Genomic DNA, 19,269 nt, shown 5'->3' with positions numbered 1-19,269 from the left:
ATCTAAGGGCTCTTTCACACTTGCGTTGTTGGGTTCCGGCATAGAGTTCCATTGTCGGGCTCTATGCCGGAAGAATCCTGATCAGGATTATCCCAATGCATTCTGAATGGAGAGAAATCCGTTCAGGATGCATCAGGATGCCTTAAGTTCCGGAACGGAACGTTTTTTGGCCGGAGAAAATACCGCAGCATGCTGCGCTTTTTGCTCCGGCCAAAAATCCTGAACACTTGCCGCAAGGCCGGATCTGGAATTAATGCCCATTGAAAGGCATTAATCCGGATCCGGCCTTAAGCTAAGCGTCGTTTCGGCGCATTACCGGATCCGACTTTTAGCTTTTTCTGAATGGTTACCATGGCTTCCAGTCCTGTTTGCCATGGTAAAGTGTAGTGGGGAGCGGGGGAGCAGTATACTTACCGTCCGCGCGGCTCCCGGGGCGCTTCAGAGTGACGTCAGGGCGCCCCACGCGCATGGATGACGTGTCGCATGTATCACGTCATCCATGCGCATGGGGCGCCCTGACGTCATTCTGGAGAGCCCCGGGAGCCGCACGGACTGTAAGTATACTGCTCCCCCGCTCCCCACTACTACTATGGCAGCCAGGACTTTAATAGCGTCCTGGGTGCCATAGTAACACTGAACGCATTTTGAAGATGGATCCGTCTTCAAATGCTTTCAGTTCACTTGCGTTGTTACGGATCCGGCGGGCACCTCCGGCAAATAGAGTGCTCGACGGATCCGGACAACGCAAGTGTGAAAGAGCCCTAACATTCCTGTTGTTTATGGTGTTCTCCAAACTCCAAGCCAATGACTCTTGAATTCCATACTGTCTACTGTGTTCACCTGCTCTGGAGTTTGGGGATTGCCATCAGCTACAGAAATGTTTGATTGGCATTTCGCTTTTAAAGGGAATCTGTCAACGTAATCCTGGACTAATATCTGCAGTAATATATGAGTACTTCTGCACATAAGTCTAGATTGCCATTTTTATTTTCTTACTGGCCTCTGTTCCCCCGCTGTCAACACTGAAAACTGCTCTAGAAAAAAAAAAATCACAGGACTGCTGTGGAGAGGACTCGTGTGCATGCACAGGAGTCCCGACACTACTTCAGTGAAGCTTTAAACCGTAACACTGCAGGAATAAGGAGCGGTAGGAAAAATTCCAGATTTTTTATCTAGAGATGAGTGAAGTTATGGAAGCTTTGATTCAGCTGCTTTGTCGAATTTCAAAAAGAAATTTGCTTTGTGACCAATTACTTGGTCACAAAGAGCATTTTTTTGTAAGTTGGAGGTGCAATGAAGGGGAATGGCGATTGCGCCTTCCTCTGTTATTGAACCCCTCAGATGCCATTATCATCGCTGATCTCAGCATCTGAGATGAAAAATGAAGCCTTTCAGGAGTTAAAAAAAATAATACATACCTGATCCGTTTGAGCACAAAGAAGCCACCGTGGCCATCTTGTTTTAAGATCCCACATAAAATCTTGAGTGGTATGATGACGTCATCGTGTTTGCTGGTGTGGTGACGTCATACATCACCGCGCACAAGATTCCTGCGGGATCTTCAATCAAGACAGCCGCGACGGCCTCTTTGCGCTCATGAGGTGAGAATGTATTTTTTAACCCATTTCAGGGAAAATTGATTCATTACCATGAAGAATAAGGAAATTCAGCTTCAGGACAAATCGAATTTTCCCTGAAATTCTGATCAAAGACCACTTTGGATACTTCGACTCACTCAGCACTATCCTTATCTACAGTACTACTCATGTATTACTGAAGATAGTAGTCCAATATCATGGTGACATATTTCCATTAATGATTTAAAAAAAATATCAGGAAGTCCATTCTGATACCATGTAACCTCTTTACATATCCTCTATGGTAAATCTGTGTGTATGTAGGATGCAGAGTAGGTCTGCTGTATTTATTTAATGTTTAAATACTGTATTCAAATTCATTCATTTGAATGTATATCCCTATAATCTGGTTTTGAGAGGGTGTTATAAAGAGGGAGCATTGCAGCTTGAAAATATGTTGGTCAGGCTAGGTTTATATCTGTGGTGGAGCAAAAAGCAGGACAAAATACCTCTGAATGCATTTGGTAATTTGTCCACCAGAGGGATAGAAACTGGAACAGAAACCCAACATACCCCATTATAGTTGATGAGAAAACGGAAAAGCACTGCAGATGTAAACCTAGCCTTAAAGAATTTAGAAATGCAGAAAATGACAAATGTATTTCCTTCTTTTTAAAATGCAGACAAATAAAGGAGACGCTCTTGCAAACCGACTCCAGAACACATTAGGAAACTATGATGAAATGAAAGATCTATTAACCAATCACTCCAACCAGAGTCATCTTGTAGGAATTCCCAAGAACTCTGTTCCTCAAACACCAGTTGAAAAGAACGAGCAGACCTTTTTCCCAGAACAAAGAAATAGGGTGGCACAGTGCCACCAAAGTAGTAGCCATCCCTCCTCCTCAATGCCTCCACCTTCAGGACTGGGACCAATTTCTACTCTGGGGCATGAAGGAACTAGAAAATCAAGAACAGACTGGCCTCTTAGTGGTCATAATCCCAGTTGTACTCAGTCCAGTCAAGCCAGCAGTCAACCAAGCCGGTCCAAACACAGTTCTTCACTTGATCTGTCACAGATAAGATATGAAGACCTATACAGCTGCCAAAATGACCAGCATAAAAGTGTAAGTGTTGTTGATGAGCCAGCTCCAGCAGCTTCCTCTTCTCATTTAAGAAGACATAATCACTCAAAGACATTAAGCGGAGAACACTCTTACAAAGAAAATAGTCATTCTAAGTCACCAGTTGATTTAGAATTTTCACTGCATGGCTCTATATCTCCTCTCCCATCTACATCACTCTTACTGGCAGGCAATGGCCTTTCCTCGCAAAACTTTCCTCCAGGACTTCACAGTAAGACAAATATGGTTCAGCAAAAGCCTACTGCGTATGTGAGGCCAATGGATGGTCAGGACCAAGTACCAAATGACTCCCCTGAATTAAAGCCACCAACAGAAATTGAAGATGGATATAACAGCCAACCATTTGGAGCAATATTGGATGGAAAGGTCAATGTACCAGTCAGCAAGAACAAATTGCCAAAACTTAGTATACCACAAACAAGTGAAGTAAGTTCTGATCTTTATCATACCCTATCTTGTATTGTACAAATTATGGTTTGGTGTCCAGTGTATTATTGTGTGTTTCCTTAAAACTTGGTTTATACATTTATGAATTCATATAAAAGTCATTAAAAAAAACACACAGCATAAATACAACAATATAACATTAACAATTCTATAAAGCACTTTTTGTCAAGATTTCAGGTTACATGAAAATAATTTTACAATACATGCATCTTCACAATTTGATAGATGGCCACGATTTGGCAAACTCTTTTTAGTTAAGAATAGGGACATTGCTATAGGGGGTGCAGAGGTAGCATTTGCTACAGGGCCCAGGAGCCTGAGGGGACCTCTAGACCCTTGTGTTCCATAAGAAGACACCGGTATTATAGAAAGTGCATGCTAGTCAAGTTACACCTCTGGCTGGAGGGAAGAGGTTAGGTCAAGAATTTGGTATGGGGGGAAGGGGTGTTATTTCAATTTTTGCTTCAGGCAGCATGAAGGCTATGGGCTCCCCTACCCCTGGCCACAAAGCAACGAGGAAAGGGGGCCCAAGCTGAACTCTTGACTCAGGGCCCATGACCCTTTAGCTACACCCCTGGTTAAGAATACTGTTAAGAGAAAGTTGTCATCAGGACAGTTAAACTGGCAAATATAGTTATTGAATTCTAAAAGCCAAGCCAAACCAGGCACACCCAACATAAAATTATAGTTTCTTTATCTGAACATTAGAGGGTTGTATGATTATAGAAAAATTGTTTGCTGCTTTTTTTTATCAGAAACAGGCAGTCTTGCTCATAGGGCGTGTCTTGTTTTGCAACTAAGCCTATTCAACTGAATGGGACTGAGTAATCACATCAGATCCCACCCATGGAAAAGAAAGGAACTGTTTATAAAAAAAATAAGCCCATTGCTTCTCATCTTGGGCAACTCTTTTAAGACAACCTTATCTATATAGCTGTATTAAATCATATCATAAATATAGAAAGAGAAGGAAAAGCTATTTTATATTGTATATTTCTAAATTTATTGAAATTGGCCCATAACCGGTCATTTATTATGATCCACTATGTCAGAAACTGGCATAAAAAAGTGCCAAACCTCCAGTTTGTGACTTTTTGAATGACATTGTGCTTAATTTTAGCGTAAGTGGGTTTTCTACATCTCCTTCACCACTTTCTGAAAAGGGGGAGTGATGAGGCAATCAGCCCCGGCTCACTCGCCATCATTTACACCAGTTTATTGCCATAAATGATAACTGAAATTTACATTTGGGAGCTCCAGTAGATTTCAGTCTAGGTGCACGGGCTGCCAGAGGATATGCCTAATTTATGACGAGGCCTGTGCATCATCATTAATTAAGCCCATCGAAGACTGTTATAAAACACTAGCCTTTGGTAAATGATTCTCATGGTTCTACATATCCCATGGTATCACCCAGATGGTTTCGTCCATGGAATCACTGCTATCATAATCTATAGGCAAGAAGATTACATAGTATTGTCTCACTACAGACATTGATGAAATGTCACTAGAATATTCCCTCATTGGCTATTTGGTGGGAACGCAATCTGTAAAAAAATGAATGCAACAGGGACGTCACCTGTAATTTGCAGATCCATGGTTTGAGGACCACAAAATACGGTCGTGTGCATGAAGCCTAATACTCTCAAAAAGAGATATTCATCAGCTTGTTATTTTTGAGATCTACAAATATGACAAAAACAAAGTGCTACAGTCACTAAAATTTAACAAGATCCTGTTCACAAATATATTTCCTGACTCTCAAGAACTATATTTACCTTCACAATAAACTATGAGGAATGTACCAGGCTTTTTCAGCCCAGATCAAATTTTCCTTCTCCTGCAGTAATACAGCGTAAATAATGTGTTGGTCTGTTTTAAAACTCCATGTATTTATTAGCATTCCAGAGTGCAACAAAGACTGATGTGTTTCGCAGTAACACTTGAAATAACTTCTGAAGAGTTTTATGAAAACTGTGATTTCTCGCTATTCCCATCAAGTAAACAGTAAAGGCTACTGTCAGATGGACTTTCTGGATGTAATGTGCATTTTTAATGCCTGTAGCCCCTTGTAGGATGTTTATGGGCACAGTTATGGTGATGTATTTGTACAGCCCATAATAAGCTTTTAGCAGGAAACAGTAAATTCGGGCACGTTTGTAGTGTTATGAAATATTTCTCAGAGTGCTACATCAGCTTTGCTGTCTGCTTCAACATGTTTAGACATTTTGATTGCTTTTGTGATGGTAAATGGAGGGTCAAATTGTTTTAAAAAACGGGCTGTAGTAAAATAGTTACTAATTTTAGTCATAGTAACTAAACTCCTATGGTTATGTATGAAATAGATTTTTAAGATAACCTGGAGTTTACTCAGCAGAGATCCATATTTGGTTGTAAATTGGTGACAATGCAGAAGTATGATGACCTGTCCTCAGGAGAGGTCATCAATATTTGATTGGTGGGGTTCAGAGTCCCAGATACCCTGCCAATCAACTGTTTGAAGAGTCTGCACAGCTCCATTGATCACTACAGCCTCATCCTAAGCCAGTGATGTCACATTCGTTGTTCATACTTCCTAGATGCCGCTCAGTACCGTTAAAGTCCATGAACCTGTAATGCAGTACCAAGCACAGCTGCTACACAATGAACAGTGCTATGTATGGTATGCTGTGAAGAGGCCACAGCTAATCCGTGGCAGTGCTGGGCATCGATCCACCGAACAGATATTGATGACCTGTCCTGAAGATAGGTCATCAATATTTTCCATCTGGAAAATCATGTGTCACTAAATCCCACCATGTGCCATCATATGGTGCCATGTGCTGTCATATGACATAATATTACAAAGATAGTCACCGCTACAAGAACGGTTTGTTGGAAAAGTTTGATGGAACATACCAATTTTTGCTAAATCCATGACCAAAAGATACTTACTATGCCCTAATATCTCTATGGTATAAGTGGTATAGGGAGGTGCAGTATACAACCATAGATATGCATGTATAGCTCCTTACAACTCTGAATGTGTGGAGCCATACCATGCCTGTGTGCATAAAATTTATTATAAAATCTGTACAACAGTACACGAAAGACGACAGATCACCAAAACGAATACATTCATGTTAAAAATGGACTCTTTGTAAATATAAAGGCCCTAATCTAGATCTGAACTTAAAGAAGAGTTACTCTATAACTTATGAGTACAAGACAAGGAAAATATCTGTTCATCAGGTAGTTCATTCATAAAACAATGCCAAAGTACAGTGAACAATTGTTTGCCACTAGAAATAGTCTAATGTTCATCCATAACTCCTGTTGTGTTGCTGCAATTTTTTGAACAAGAGAAATGAATGAGTAAATGGACTAATTTTCTCCTTCATTCTTGTTCTATACTATGAAAATGTTTTGTTTTTTTTAAAACTTGCTGTGAATTTTGAAAGCTTTTTGTTACATTTTAATCATTATCTTTGAAAGGGTTTTCTAAGAATTAAATATTGGTGACCTATTCTCAGGAAAAGTTATCAATATCAGAGTGGTGGGGGTCTGAATCCCAGAGCCTCCACCCAGAACCATTTCTCAAACATCTCCCCTTAAAAAGAAGTTGTTTGGCTTGATTGACATTTCTCTGCTTATTTATGTATAGCGAGAGGCCTGTCAATCAAGTCAAGACCGACTAGGAGAAACCAGAGGGCAGATGTCCGGTAAACACTTCTACCCATGCCTGGCTCTTTCTACAACTATAATTTTCTGAAATGCAGTTTTTCAGAGTAAAATCTAGTTCTTTATCATGACTGATGAGTTATAAAATCTAGGATGGATAGAGAAATGGAGACTCCAATATCCAACCTTAATAATTGGATGGTGCATAACTTTGAAGACCGTAGGGTGGTAGAACTGTCAGAATATAGTGTTAGACAAGAATTAGAGTATGTTTTACTTGCCCCTGCACTAAGCTATTTTGTAGTTGGAACGGGAAATTATTGTTGAGGGTCCTTTCATTAAATCAAGGTTGTGATAGACTGGTCGATGCAGCTTTTTACCACACATTTCATTGGCTTATACTGTCCTCTCAAGTCAACCATCCTAATTGTCCACATAGAGGGATGTAGCTACAGGGGGTCTGGAAGTAGTAGCTGCACTCAAGCTCTAAGGTCCCCCTGCTAGAATACATCAATAAAATAAATGACATGTGGTAGGTGGGGAACACTGCTACAGATTTTGCACTGGGGCCAGGGGGCTTCAGGTAACGTCTTGGCCTATGTACATGACGTTACATTGTGGCACTCTTCTGCGATATATAGTATCTCCTAAATGTACAGTATGAGACAATTCTAATTTCAAGCCTTTTTTTGAAGTAACGTAAATAATCATGGAAAGAAGATGAATTCAATTTTCGGTTACATCGGAATTCAACAGACATTTATTGATATTTTCTCAAGTCTTCTTCTGCTGGTTTTCCATAAATGTACTAACAAATAGTTACCATATGTTCCATAAAGACCGCCCTGATCTGGAGAAACAAATCAATTTTACTTTTGTCATCACCACTTTTGTCCAGAAATACAGAGAACTTTTATTTCACATTCCTGCTCAGATCTATTTGATGGCTGTAATATTCAGCAAACGATAAGCTTTGTTATATGTGTTTCAAATCATGAGGCTATTACTGTGTCTATTGATCAGCTTAGTAGCTCTCAGCCTAGAAGGACAGACGTTCTAATTCTCCATTAAAAATATCCAGAAATTGACAAAAAAAATGGCTGCATTGATTCAGTCCAGACAGTTAATGTAATGTGTGTGGCTCTAGCAGTGAAATATATCTATTTTTCCTAATGTAAAAAAAAGCTAATCCCATCACTGCCTGCGAAGTGCTCTTCTTCTGTTCCAGCAAGGTAACAAAGACGTCTGTTAGGGGAAAGGACCCATTTTCCTAATATTTAAACCTAAATAAAATGAGATTGTATATTGTTCCCAATAATACTCGTAAAAACCCAATTTTGAATGTTCAGAAATTAAAGGGGCTTTCCATTTTCTAGTGCACCAAAAGCATACCCATTAGAAGCAACCTTCGAATTTACTTTGAGTATCAAGTCATTATTTTTCAAAATCTATGCTGGAAGTCACTTGGGCATAGATGGCATACAAAAGTTGCTAATTATTTTGCACAAAAATGTGTAACTTTTTGTGTTTCTTTGCCGCTCTTGCCTCTTTCTTTTAAAATGGGTTGGGCCTATCAGAATGGGGCGTGGCCACCGTATCCCAACACATTTACTATCATTTACACCACAAACCTGACATAAATAATAACTGGTGCCAGGACATCATAGATGCAACACATTTCCTAAGATGCCTGGATCTCCTAAAAAAATTTGATGCATCTTTCTTCAGCAGACTTTTTATTAAAATGCCAGTCTTTAGTAAATGACCCCCAATGTATGATGAACGCTGCTACGAGCAGCAATAGATCAGGCAGTGAGAAGCAATGACTCCATTCACTGCCTGCAGGCATTGTCCTTGAATACTGAAATTGGTGCACATATTATCAGTAGATTGCATATTTAGAGATGAGCGAATTATTCAAAAATTCGATTCGGCTGCTTCCCCTCGAATAAAAAAAAAATAAAAATGCTTTGTGACAAATTACTTCATCATGAAGCACGTTTCTTTTTTGGGTGCAATGACAGTGAGCGGCGATTGTGCATCTCCCCGTCATTGTGCCCCTCAAATGCCGCGTTCATAGCTGATCGTGGCATCTGATATAAATAACAGAGTGTAAAATAAAAAAATTAAAAAAATCACGCTTACTTGATTCATTTGCTTGCGATGGGCCGGCCGCTGCCATCTCGCTTGAAGATCTGGTGCAAAATCTTGCGCGGCCCGTGATGACGTCATCATGCCGGCTGGCGTTGTGATGTCATACGTCACTGTGCACAGGATTTGTGCAAGATGGCGGTGGTCAGCCCGTCATCAGCAAATGAATGAGGTAAGTATGTTTTTTTTTTTTTTTTTACACTATTTCAGGTAAAATTCATTCACTACCACGAAGCACGAGGAAATTCGGCTTTGCGGCGAATCAAATTCATCCTGAGATTCGCATCAAAGTTCACTTTGTGGACTTCGATTTGCTCAACACTAATAATATCACCTTGTATCGACATACAGCTGTAAAATTCTTTGAAGGGGTTGTCCAACCACAAGCTGAATGTAACTGTGCATTTCACATATTGATTTATTGCTTCATTCAGGAGAAAAAGTACTTATAATGCATATGCAAATGAGCAGATAATTGCACCAAGGACAAGTCCAAGCCATTCTGTGAACCCTCACTGTTCTTGCTTTCTCTGCCGGCCCCTTTCTCTCCTTCTCGCCAGGGCCAGATTAGAAACATGTCCCTGTGAGTCAAGAAAGAAAGGGAGCGGCTGGCAGAGTAAGTAGGAGGAGCAAAGGTGCGCAGAATGGCTTGGCTCCACCTTTGGTGCGCTTAACTGCTCATTTGCATATGGTTTAAAAGCAACGGATCACATAGGGAAAGGTATTGCTGTATTCTTTTAAGCTCTCCCTACATGGCATTGTCCCAGGTTTATCAGTGAATTTTCCTGGTGACAGATTCTCTTTAAATTAAAATTCCACATCTGAGAATACTGATAAATGAAACGTGAGAACAGTTCTCAGTCGAGGCAGCCGGCACATCACATATGCTGCAGCACTGGGCTGGCTCTTAAATTATATTAATCAAATAAACCAAGTTAAATCATTTCCATGTGCTAATGAGAAATGTTTTAGAGCATTAATACACATATTAACTTGGGAATAAATTAGCCGGGAAACACTGCATCAAGTCTGTAAGATGCAATTTTAGAATATTTCAGCTCTTGGGCAAGTGAATAAAATTGTGCGAAATTAAACAACACTTTTTATTATTGTAATTCCAAGTGGAGTCATTTGTGGGATTTTTTTTTTTACGTTTAATTGATTAGCAGTAATAATGTAAAACTGAGACCTGATAGATTTAGAATGAAATATTAAAGCATATATTGCTCATTATTGGGCCTTGGTTATAATAACGTTGACAAATGGAGCTGTTTAATGTATTTTTAAACTGTACTATTATATGTGGGAAATAAACTATGTCCCATTCCATGGCCCATTTAGAACTGAGAGGGCCATATGTAGATACTAAATTTGATTACACTATACACCGATCATCCATAACATTAAACCTATCTGCCTAATATTGCCTACAAAAGGCAAGCTGTTATGCATTCTATAATAGCCATCATTGAAGGGGTCCTCTCTCTTCAACTAATAGCATTTATCATGTAGAGAAAGTTAATACAGGCTACTTACTAATATATTGTTATTATCCATATTGCCTCTTTTGCTGGCTGGATTTGTTTTCCATCACATTATACATTGCTCGTTTCCATGGTTATGACCACCCTGCTATCCATCAGTGGTGGTCGTGTTTGCACACTATAGGAAAAAGCATTAGCCTATGTGCACTCCCACGGTCCCAGCCACCAGAAAGTCCAGAGCTTTTTTCCTGTAGTGTTTAAGCACAACTACTGCTGCTGGATTACAGGGTGGTCGTAACTATGGAAATAAGCAGTGTATGATGTGATGAAACAATGAATCCAGCCAGCAAAGGTTGCAATATAGACAATTAACTTTCTCTACCTAATAAAAGCCACTTGAGGAAGTGAGACAACCCCTTTAACTTTCTCAGCAATTTTGTGCTATGATACGTCTTGCATGAGTTCGGGCCTGACAGGGTCGCCTTTATTTCTCATGTGTATCAGTGAATCTTCAGAAACCATGACCCAGTCACCAGTTCTCCTATTGCCTTTCCTTGGTCCTCATTTGGAAGGCACTAACCACTGCACACCAGTTACAACCCAAAAGACCTGCTGTTTGGAGGTGGAGCCCCAATATTCTCACTAAAAGCAGCTTCTCCCTAATACCCCTCTCTGTCACTTACTGCTGACCATATTAGAAATGACCACTTGGCCCAAAGATAGTAAGACCTCCTTCAAGCATTGATATAGTGTCCTGTTCTACATGGAGAATATAAAAATTTTGTTTCCGCTTCAGCTATTTAGAAGATCAGACGTCTCCAAATGGCCTAAACATTCAGTCCATCCCAGCTAGAAAAATTTCAGGAATTTTATTTTCTTCTTTTTTTTTGTTATTTTATTGTTTATCAAAGATTTTGAGGATTTAAGGAGTTTGTTGTGGACTATGACCTGGAGATATAAAGAAGAATCTGCTATCAATGGAGATTTCCAGGTAGAGTATTTTATTAGGTTTTTGGGTTTTTTTTGCTTAAATTTCCAGGTAAGAGAGGAGCAGAGATGTATGTCTTTCTTCCACACACGTCCAGTGTTGAAGTTATGGCATACTAGCGAGCTGTTAGAAGTTTGCACTTGTTAGCCTCTTATCTCTCTGTATTGTTACAGAAGAAAGCCCACAATGGCATAGTCCAGAAGACTCAGCACTTTCATTTCCATTCTTAAACCAAGATACTGACCGGGATTTTCAGACGCTGCTGGAAAGCTCAAAGGGATTTCAAAAAACCATTATCACATTTAAAAGCTCAATTTTTTTTTTACCATAACCAGCAGTTCAGTTCACTTCCCAAAATGAATATATATCTAATTATGTTCTCTTCTGAGAAAATCTGGGAGTTAAGAGATAGTAAAGTTCATTATATAACAGATGTATGGCATTTGAAAATCTTTGCAGTTTTTTTTTCTTGTGCATTTGAAGGAATCTGCACAATTTTTAACACCATGTGAAAGATTTATCAAGACTGGTGTTCCCATATGTTCCCATAGGCCAGTCTTGATCCCCCTGCGTAAGATGCACCTAATTTATTAAGAGGCAAATATCTCTGTTGCATCTCTGGCAATTCGTGCTCCAGAAACTTAAATCTACGGCAGGTGTAGAATGGCTTGCGTAGACTTGAGCTATATATTAATCCAGTTTCTCGAGCTAACACCCTCCCCCCCAAGCAGTAACCCCCGTCCCTTTTCTCACCACCGAGTTCATCATCTTGTAATAATCAAAAGACACAGGACAAACACATTTAGTGTGACAACATCTTACTATAAGACAGTAAGATTGTAAATGGTAGCCAGGCTGGAAGGAGAGGAGGGAGAAGCAGCAGCAAGATTTTACCTTCAGTGTCAGTGCTATGAGAGGGGAGAGGGAGGAAGGAAGTAGGTCACAATTCTGGCTGCACTATATCTACTACACATCTACAGCTGCCTAAAGAAGGATTGGGATTTTTGTTTAAAAATTATATGTACTTTTTACTGTAGGTAGCATGACTATTATTTATCATGAATATAAAAACACTCACAGTAGAACACTTTACTTTGTTGGTAGTGAAAGGTTGAGGCATTGAGTTGCCTGAACCATAATTTTAGAGGACCTCTTTGTATCTATCTATGCACATTTTCATAAGTGGTTATCTAGACTTCTGAAAAGTTGTGGGAAGATAGTAATTACTCCTGGTTAGTACTCACTCCTGCACTAAGACTAGCTGCAGGCTCCTTCCGCTCAGGTTCCAACTGAATGAGAGACATTAAGACTAGTGTACCCTACACCAGTCTTGATCTCCGTGCACTGGTGGGATATCTACCTAATTTATTGAGAGGCAGATGCAGATGACTTCAGCTATGACTTACGCCACTTTCTGGCGAAAGTTATAACAAATCCGGCAGCCCATGCTAGCCCATCATCCCCCCATCCTCGCGCTAAGCCCCACCACTTTTTCTCACCATTTCGGAAAAGTGACCAGAACCCTAAAAAGTCGCAAATTATGGTGCACATATAGCGTGCACCATAATGTGTGACTGTTTTTATGCCACAATAGTGGGGTAAGGGTTGTAGTAAATGTCCCCCAATGTGTTCCTGAGTCTTTCTGTTCAGCTGCATTTACAGTATGGAGCTGAACAGGAAGACTCAGGAACACATCCAGTCGAAATCTAAGCGGTAGAGTCCACAGCAAGTCTGAACACACCAAAGATGATTTAATCAGTAGCCCAATGGAGGGGTAAGTACTGACCAGACTATCTTTCCACAATAGGTCAGAAGGCTAGCAGTTTTTTTTTGAGTCCAGAGAACCCCTTTAAAAATGTATTCCGGTTTCCCCAAATATACAGATTTAGTAAGCACCAAATATCTGTTTGTTTAATACACCAAACTTTTGTTCAATGTGCTATGCAAATTGTGCACCAGTAGCTTTGCAATGACTGCCGTAGTATGCAAATAATGTCGGCATGCTACAAACGCACATTTTTTTTGCGTAAGTTTTATAATTTTTCAATATGCTTTCTGCTTGCTGTCATTCATTGTTTACTCCCAGTTGTTAAATGAGAGACTTCTGACAACGGTATTGTAACACGTTATGTGTTCATCACATGAACAGGACAGATTTTTATTCCTCGAAAGTTAACACTGAACATTCCTAATGAATCACGGGAAACAGATCTTTCGAAACAAGGATTTGTTACAGAAAATACAATAGAAAACTATATAACATCATTAAAAGAATAACATGTATGTGCTAAAGCTGGTATATCCCTTCAGTAACCCATGTTTTAAGATTTCAATTGTTTATATAGTAATTGAAGTGAAACTTTATTTCAGTCCTACTTTGAGGGAATGTAAAGCAAACAGCTTAAATGATCCCAGATGTGTTATATGCCACTTTATAGGAGTCTATTAATGAGCTGCCAAGTACCACTGTTGTCAATTGGGTTGTAATTGGATGGGAAGAGAGTTCTTTCGAATCACTCCTTTAGCCAAGGAAAGCTTTGTCATGGATTATAGTGAGTGATCAGATGGAGCTGTGAAATGGAGCTATGCTTTAAGGACATGCTGAGGTTAAACATTTGCTCAATGAAGCCTTGTGATACGTTAACCATAGCCTCTTGGGTTTTTGGCTAAGGGAAAGTATTCTTAACAGATGTCTTATGCTGTTGAGTTATTGGACTATTGATGAGCCATTGGTACTGGACAGGTACACTATAGGTTTAGACCCAAGTGACTCAGAGCCTCTTGATCGATGCCATTGGCTTAGGTAGTTTGAAAGGGCGCGGACTCATCTGTTTGTGATCACACCGCCACCTTGTCTCCCTGTGGGTTACCAGTATGAAATTTTGGACTTTTGTTTAACCTTTGGACTATGCAGATTTTATGCTTTTGCTACCTGTGATTTTCAAAGAAGGATTTAATAAAAAAAAGTGAAGCAATATTTTGAAGTGTCCTGTAGCATTTTCTGTGGATTACTTTAAGAGGCATAAGTGGGCACCTGATGATCTTTTAGGGATAGCAAACCAACTTAACTTGATCATGGCTGACCTAAATATAAGCAGGTTTTATGCCCACCAACCAGTATACTAGGTCAGCTGACCTCTGCACTTTTATCTATTTTATATGTCACTATGTGTTAAATTTCAAGTGTTGTTAGTCACTTGGACCTTTTGAAGGTGTGAAATCCATTTGGGTTTCCCTCCTGAACATTTAGGGAGTTGTATAAAGCCATCACAGTCCTTACCCTCTGCAACTTGGCTCCCCCTTCTGGTGGAGTCAAAACCTTCAATTGATGACTGCTGAGAAGCTAAAGTCTAGATCAAGACTGGCTCTTCCTAAGCTGCAGCATATGAAGGTAATCCACCCCAGGTCATGAAGGAACTTCTAAACTGGAGGGTGAGGAAAAGGTTTATGGGTGCCCTTCTCTTTTTGGAGAGGACTTACAGCAGTAAACTACATCCATTTGCACCTTTTTGTATGGCACTTGGGTTAGCCAAGGCGCAATCTCAGGATATGTATACAATATGCACAGTTTCTAGTCTCATTGAGCAGTACTTCTTGGTACCCACATTTTTGACCAACCTCTACTGTTTTGCCAAATTAGACTATATCACCATATTAACTGTAAAATTGCAATTAGTATTATAATCAGTAACATTTTATGTAATTTTTGGATTGAATGCATAGCTTATTACAAATCAGTAGTAAAATAGTAGGAGTCGCAAATATCGAGAATAGAACACAATTAACCAGGGAGATCTATAGTGGTATGGTTAAGTAAATGTTCTGCTGTCACTACACTCTTCATTGTCATAAGGGCACAAGTACAAGTGAATAGCTTTTTTTTTTTGCTGTATTGTGTATTGATTTAGGATGGTTTATAGTTATATATAACCGTATCTCTTGCTGTACCTGCATAACAAATCCCTTAAGGAAGATAATAGGATCTTAGTGTTTCTGCCTTATGATGACAGTATCGATCCATGTGTGTTGTTTCAGACATCATGTTGGGCACTGAAGAATCTCTGAATATTTACAGAACAAAGAGGAGACTGGAAATTGTGTGCAAATCACAGATCCATATATAAGCCCAGTGTTTGACTTCCCACACACCGAATTTTATCAATATTACTTTAAACTGTCTTTTCAATTTTCATCACAGCTTCTCAATTCTGACATTTTATTTGCTGAAAGCATGTATTTATCTACACCTACGTACTATGGTAGATATTGCGCCGAGTACATCTTATAGTATAAAATTATATATCAATGCAAAGATGGATTGTGGATCCTGCCCTCACAAATAAAGATGAGACATAGGTCAGTGCATATTACAAAAGGCACAGCACCCGCCTTGGAACCTCTCCCTTTTTTTCCCTGGTGCCTCCCTTACGAGTAGTGTCTGATGAGTTTCCCTTCCAGGTTCAACAAGGGACAAGACAAAAGGGTTGGAAAATGCACATTGATGTCACACAAACAAAAGCATCATGGTAATGTGAACCAGTAGATAAATCCCCCGGAACATGCAAGTAGCCCTAAGTACTACTGAAAACCAGACTGATAATTATTTTTTCATGTCTGTCATTATATTCTAATGTTATATATTTTATTCTATTTTCTGTACATTTTTATGGGGCGGCCATCTCCCATCCTTAATCTTTTTATTAAGATTTGCAGCAGCCACATGGAGATGTCCATTCACCTCTATAGGAGAGGGCTGAGAAGGCGTTTGATAGGGTAAGCTGGCGGTTCTTGGAGGAAACCCTGCGCCACATTGGCTTAGGAGACAAAATGATCCATCGGATATTAGCTCTTTACTCCTCCCCTTCAGCCTGTGTTCGTGTTAATGGACTTCTGTCTGCCCCTTTTGAGATTCGGAATGGAACGCGTCAAGGGTGCCCCTTGTCGCCCTTTTTATACACTCTTGTGATGGAATCCCTTGCTAATGCTCTTCGGGCAAATCCTTCCATCTCGGGACTCAAACTTGGTAATACGGAGCACAAACTGTCCCTGTTTGCAGATGACCTGCTTATATACTTAACCTCTCCCAGGATTGGCCTGCCCTCGATTCTTCGTGAATTTGATCTCTTTGGGCGCCTTAGTAATTTTAAAGTCAATGTGCAGAAATCAGAGATTTTAAACATAAACATGCCCCAACGGGAAGTAGATTCTTTAAAGGATTCTTTCTCCTTTAAGTGGACCTCCCAACATATTAAATATTTAGGAGTATACATCCCAGCAAACTTGACACATGTTTTTAAACTTAACTATTTACCCTTGCTTAGAGCTATTGAATCCAGTTTCCATAAATGGACCCCACTCCAGATCTCTTGGTTTGGGAGGATTAATGTGGTGAAAATTGACATTTTACCACGCCTCCTATATTTGTTCCAGACGATCCCATGTAAAATTCCTTTAACCTATTTTGCTAAGATCAGGAGAATGGTATCGGTTTTTGTATGGAAAACACCCAGGGCTAGACTTAGTTATAGCTTGATATCTCGTTCTAAAGCTTTGGGAGGTACGGGACTACCAAACTTTATCTCATATTATAGAGCGACAATCATGAATAGTGTACTTGATTTATGTCACAACCGCTCTACTAAACTATGGGTGGAAATTGAGCACGAAATGACACCACATTTAGCCACTGGAGTTTTTTGGTTGTCCCCTACTGCCTTGAATTTATTACCTAACTCGCAATCCCCGATGCTTTTCTATATACCTTGGCTAGGCTCTGGGCTAAATTTGCGGTCAAACTTAGCCTTATACATTCTCCTGGCCCTCTCATGACACTCACGGGCCATGCAGATCTTCCCACAGGTTTGAGTCAGCTCCCAGCCCTGGGAGATCAGAATAGACATCCAATCAAATTGATAGACGTCTATAAGCAGAATGGTTTACTCCCTTTAGATGATCTCTCCCACATTATTCCTGCGGGCCCTGGACGCTGGCTCCTCTACTTTCAGTTGCGAAGCTTTATCAAATCCCTGATGCCTGGATTGCGGTCATGTCCCCCCTTAACTGAATTTGAGAAAATATGCACAGCGAGGTCAGCTCCTGATCATGCTATATCTCTACTATATGCCATGTTGAACTCTGGGGAGAAAGAGGATTCTTCCACAGGCACTCAAGGAACTAAACTCAAATTCATGTCTGATTGGGAATCGGAACTGGGATCTACCTTCTCTGCAGACCAATGGTCTAGATCACTTCTGTTCACTCATAAATTAACTGTGTCTTGTAATCTACAAGAACTCAACTATAAAATCCTTAGCAGATGGTATAGGACCCCAGTGCGATTACACCAATTTTATTCTCAGGTTCCTGATACATGCTGGAGGTGTCTTAATGCAAGAGGTTCAATGACACATATATGGTGGGACTGTCCAGGTGTGGCCCCCCTGTGGCGGGAGATCTTTGACTTATATAATTTCTTATACAAAGCTACTATTACACCCTCACCTGCGATAGCTCTTCTATCCATGTTCTCAGGGAGGATTTTGCAGATTAAGAAGGGTGCACTTCGCTTGTTTATCTTAACTATGAGACAGATAATTCCCCGTCAATGGAGGTCTTCGGAGAGTCTTTTGAGAGTGACCTGGTCTAGTGCTCTGGATTCACTAGTTCATATGGAAGAGTTAGGCGCTGTGGATTCAGGATCTGCTTTGGCCTTCTGGGGGATTTGGGACCCATGGAATCAGTTTCGCACCTCCACATCTTTTCATGATTGGCTGACTACAGGTATTATCCCGGGTAATAGCTCCTAAATACTACACTAAGCAGAATCTTCCATCCTATACACCTCCTTCCCCCTTTCCTTCCTTCTGTTTATGTCTTGTCTTGGTCTGTCATGTCTTGTGATGTCTCTCCTTGTCCTACGTGGTTGCTGGTCTGGAATTTAGAGAATGCATACCATGGGTGCTCTTGGATTCTTTCCAGAAGTCCCCACGGGCTTGTTACTTGAAATAATGTTCTGTAATGCTAATCATAGAATGTACTACTTCCTCAGACTTATTTGTATGACCAGTTTTTGACCTCTGTAATTTTCTTGTTTATGTATACATATTGAATATATTTATACATTACTCATTTATACGCTTTAATAAAATAATGATTGAACCGTATAGGAGAGGGTTCTAGGCATGCCATGTAACCTGTGCAGATGTCATTGTGCAGAGAGGGGGAAGATATGAGCTTCATCACCTATTGGGAATGGTGGATCCTGTGTTATTTATGCAGAGGTGTTATCTTTCATTATAATCATGCTTGTTATGATAATGCTGACAAGTAATCGCTACAGAACAGGAAGTGTCAGCCTATTATGAGGCTCAGTGTGACCAGTGTGATAACTGCATTATTTTAGGATCTTTTTAAAAAAAATGTTATATTGAACCATTTATAAATATAAAAAGAAATAAAAACAAATAAAGGATTCTTAAAAATATGTTTAACATAAAAACTTAAACTTGATGTAAATAGTAGGTCATTTTCTGATGACAAATTCCCTTTAAAGGTCTGGAAGTTTTAAAAAATGGGCTAAGGGCAAGAGTCAGAATAGATCGTGAGGATAGATCATCATTATCACATGGGGGGGTCAGAAGTCCTAGCGCTCCACTCCCAGTGATCAGCTGTTTAAGGGAGCTGCTGCGCTCACCGGAGCCCTGCTAAGCGCAGCACCACCCGCCAGCTTTTCAAGCATAGTGCCATACATTGTATAGCGGCTAAGCTGCAATTAGACCATGTGACTGATGTGACGTCACTGGAATAGGAAGAGGTTG

The 19,269-nt window shown here is 40.0% G+C and overlaps 1 protein-coding gene across 1 annotated transcript in view; it reads left to right on the top strand.

Annotated features, from left to right (window-relative positions):
- Positions 1–19,269, top strand: part of AFF2 (AF4/FMR2 family member 2) — a 628,447-nt gene that overhangs the window by 197,497 nt on the left and 411,681 nt on the right. Inside the window, 1 exon segment of the mRNA XM_040442199.1 lies at positions 2,261–3,148. Within this exon segment, the coding sequence (XP_040298133.1) occupies positions 2,261–3,148 (888 nt within the window).

The sequence above is a fragment of the Bufo bufo genome, chromosome 8 (genome assembly GCF_905171765.1).
Source record: "Bufo bufo chromosome 8, aBufBuf1.1, whole genome shotgun sequence".
Classification (NCBI taxonomy): Eukaryota; Metazoa; Chordata; class Amphibia; order Anura; family Bufonidae; genus Bufo; species Bufo bufo.
Note: the sequence above shows the minus strand (reverse complement) of the source record. Positions and strands in the feature narration are given on the sequence as shown.